This window comes from Gekko japonicus, unplaced genomic scaffold, assembly GCF_001447785.1.
Source record: "Gekko japonicus isolate JY-2015 unplaced genomic scaffold, Gekko_japonicus_V1.1 scaffold851, whole genome shotgun sequence".
Taxonomy (NCBI): domain Eukaryota; kingdom Metazoa; phylum Chordata; class Lepidosauria; order Squamata; family Gekkonidae; genus Gekko; species Gekko japonicus.
Window position 1 is genome coordinate 640760 of NW_015172579.1, and position 2976 is coordinate 643735.

General features: G+C 51.9%; 1 protein-coding gene and 1 long non-coding RNA gene across 2 annotated transcripts in view; one reads left to right on the top strand and one right to left on the bottom strand.

Moving 5' to 3' along the window:
• LOC107119018 overlaps window positions 1-2044 on the bottom strand; it is a 55425-nt gene extending 53381 nt beyond the window's left edge. Inside the window, exon 1 of the long non-coding RNA XR_001482784.1 lies at window positions 1988-2044. This is a non-coding gene — a long non-coding RNA (uncharacterized LOC107119018). The remainder of the gene's footprint in view (window positions 1-1987) is intronic.
• The window catches only part of COG2 (component of oligomeric golgi complex 2), a 57228-nt gene continuing 56270 nt past the window's right edge, over window positions 2019-2976 (top strand). Inside the window, exon 1 of the mRNA XM_015421441.1 lies at window positions 2019-2431. Within this exon, the coding sequence (XP_015276927.1) occupies window positions 2360-2431 (72 nt within the window). The 5' untranslated portion in view covers window positions 2019-2359. The remainder of the gene's footprint in view (window positions 2432-2976) is intronic.

Below are 2976 nucleotides of genomic sequence, written 5' to 3' on the forward strand. Positions count from 1 at the left end.
TGGGGGTGCGTCCTAATGTGCTAATGAGCTGTGCTGGCAGGGGTGTGGCCTAATATGCTAATGAGTTTCTGGTGTTGGGTGTGGCCTATTATGCTAATGAGTTCCTGCTGGGCTTTTTCTACAAAAAGAGCCCTGGTACCCTAACTTTGCTTGTGCTTAATAATCGGAGACTGGATGTGACTGGCTGCTGAACGGCAAGGCACTCTGCACAAGCTTCAAGAGTGAATTAGATAAGCATATGGAGCAGAGGTCCATGGGTGGCTATTAGCCACAGGGACTCTGGGGCAAGGGATGTGTTGTGTACTGACCTGGCCATGTGCGCGATCTGGTTTCGGCCGGTTCTGCATGCGGCCAAGCGAACCAGTCGGATCCTAGTTCCCTGCCAATCGGGAACCTAGGATCCAGGGGAATAATCTAATCACTGTAAATAGACCATTCACGGGTGTTGGGTGTATTTGGGTGGGTTTTCCTTGGGACATATAAGCCGGCCTACGAGCCGGCTACTTTGTCTTGTTTTTCTCCAAATAAAGTGTGAGAGCTGAATTCACTAAGTAAGTCTCAGTACTTTTCAGGATGCTCTGTATTCTTGGTGCTTGGGGGAGGCAACAGTGGGAGTACTTCTAGTGTCCCGGCCTCACTGCTGGACCTCCTGATGGTACCTGGTATTTTTGGCCACTGTGTGACAGAGTGTTGGACTGGATGGGCCACTGGCATGATCCAACATTGGCTTCTCTTATGTTCTCAAGCTCTGCATATAAGAGGAATTGTAATGCCAATACAAATTAGTAGCATGCCAGGGCAAATAAGATTTGAAGAAGTGATTGCATTTATACCCTGCCCTTCACTTGGAGTCTCAGTGCGGCTTACAAACTCCTTTCCCTTCTCCTCCACACACCAGACACCCCCTGAGGTAGGTGGGGCTGAGAGAGCTCTGAGAGAACTGTTCTTTCAAGAACAGCTCTGACAGAACTATGGCTTGCCCAGGGTCATCCATCAGCTGCAAGTGGAGGAGTGGGGAATCAAATCTGGTTCTCCCACATTAGAGTCTGCACACTTAACCACTACACCAAACTGGCAGGTGATAAAAGCACTTCTTCTATATCAGCCCTGGTGGTTTCCAACAGGCAGTGTAGTTAAAAGCAGCAAGAATTTTAATGAGTGAAGTCCGTGAACAGGGAAGCTTCATCTAAGAAGGGAAATAATAACTGACAGGCATAGGTAACTCTAACTGGGTCTTTTGTAGATTCAGGCAGGTAGCCATGTCGTCTGAAGCAACAGAACAAAATTCGAGTTCAGTGGCACCTTTAAGACCAACAAAGTATAAAAGAATAAAACTTTGTTGGTCTTAAAGGTGCTACTGAACTCGAATTTTGTTCTGGGTCTGTAATCTATCCAGTTCTGATCACGTGGCCTGGGGCTCCATGCGGTCAAGCGAAATCCTTGAGCTTCACTCCAGGAAACAATGGACTAAGTGGATCCTAGCCCGCACCTATCCGAGGGCTAGGTTCCTGGCAGAGAGCCTATGGAACTCTCTGCCACTGTAAATAGCCTATTGCAGTGTGGTGGTGTGTTTTGGGTAGTGGTTTCACCGGAATATAAACTGGCCTGCGAGCTGGCTAAAGTTATCTTGTTCCTCACTAATAAAAGTAGGTTAGCTGAAATCACCCGTCTGTCTGCGTACTTTTCAGGGTCTTTTGTGCTTGCCAGTGAAACGGTAGGAATGCATCTTAAGACAGCCTACGTAAAGGAAATTCTCTACCATGAACGTCAATCTGACAACAAGACTCCACTTTCTTTAATCCCCACTGGGATCCCGCCAGCTCTCACAAGCCTGTCCCTAAATGCAGTTTACTGTCAGACCTCCCCTTTCTCCTTCCCCTCCTCCCACCACCCCTCAGGAAAAAGGCAATCGTAGGTCAGAGCCACGGGCTGTTGGGAGATGTAGTTCCTCATAATTCCCACTACAAGACAGCCGCCGACCTCTTACCCAGGCGGCTTGTCGCGATCCAGGCCAAACTTCCTTTTCTTATACGCTGAATCCGAGATCTAGTTTGAAAACCAGACTCCGAGCCTGGCGTGGGTTAGACGTGCTTTCCTGCTCTAACCCTGCGCGGCGGAATCGGAAAGCTCTTCGCCAGGGGGCCTGAGGCACCGCCGAATGACGACGACTCGCCTCCCGTCCTCTCTCGGCGGGGTCTGCAGCAAAACAGGTGGCCGCTGGAGGCCGCCCTCGAGCGGAGGCTGCGTCTGATGCCGGGCTCGTTGGCGGAAGCGGCGCTCGCGTACATTTTGTGTCAACTGGGCAGCACCCGGAGCGGAGGGGGAGACGTGGCTGCCGGGAAGGCTGTTGCCTGCAGTTATGGAGGCGCGGAACATGAACCTGCCTCGGGGCCCGGAGAACCTGTGCTTCGACAAGGACGAGTTCATGAAGGTGAGGGAGCACGGCCGGGTGGGCTCTTCTCTGGGCGGGGGTTAATTCCCGGAGGAGGAGGAGGAGCAGGAGTGGTGTGGGGGAAGTGGTGGCGACAGTGCTCTGTGGTGTCTCGGGAGAGTGGGGAGGATGGGGTGAGGGCTGGAGACCGCCGAGTATGGGGGATAATAACTGAACCTGGTGAATGACAGGCCTGGCGATCTCCCCCTCCCCCTCAAAGTTAGAAGTCGCTCCTCTGTTTTTCCTTAGTCGTGTTTAGGTTTGCCAAATGTACGTGTGTATTGTTGTGGAAGGTCGGTAGTTCAGCAGTTCGAGACCGGAGTGTGCCGCATGACGGAGTGAGCTCCCGTCTCTAGTTCCAGCTCTTGCCAACCTAGCAGTTCGAAAGCAAGAAATTGCAAGTAGGTAAATAGGTACCACTTTGGAGGGAAGGTAACAGCGTTCCGTGCGCCTCGGTGTTTAGTCATGCCGGCCACATGACCACGGAAACGTCTTCGGACAGCGCTGGCTCTTCGGCTTGGAAACGGAGATGAGCACCGCAACCC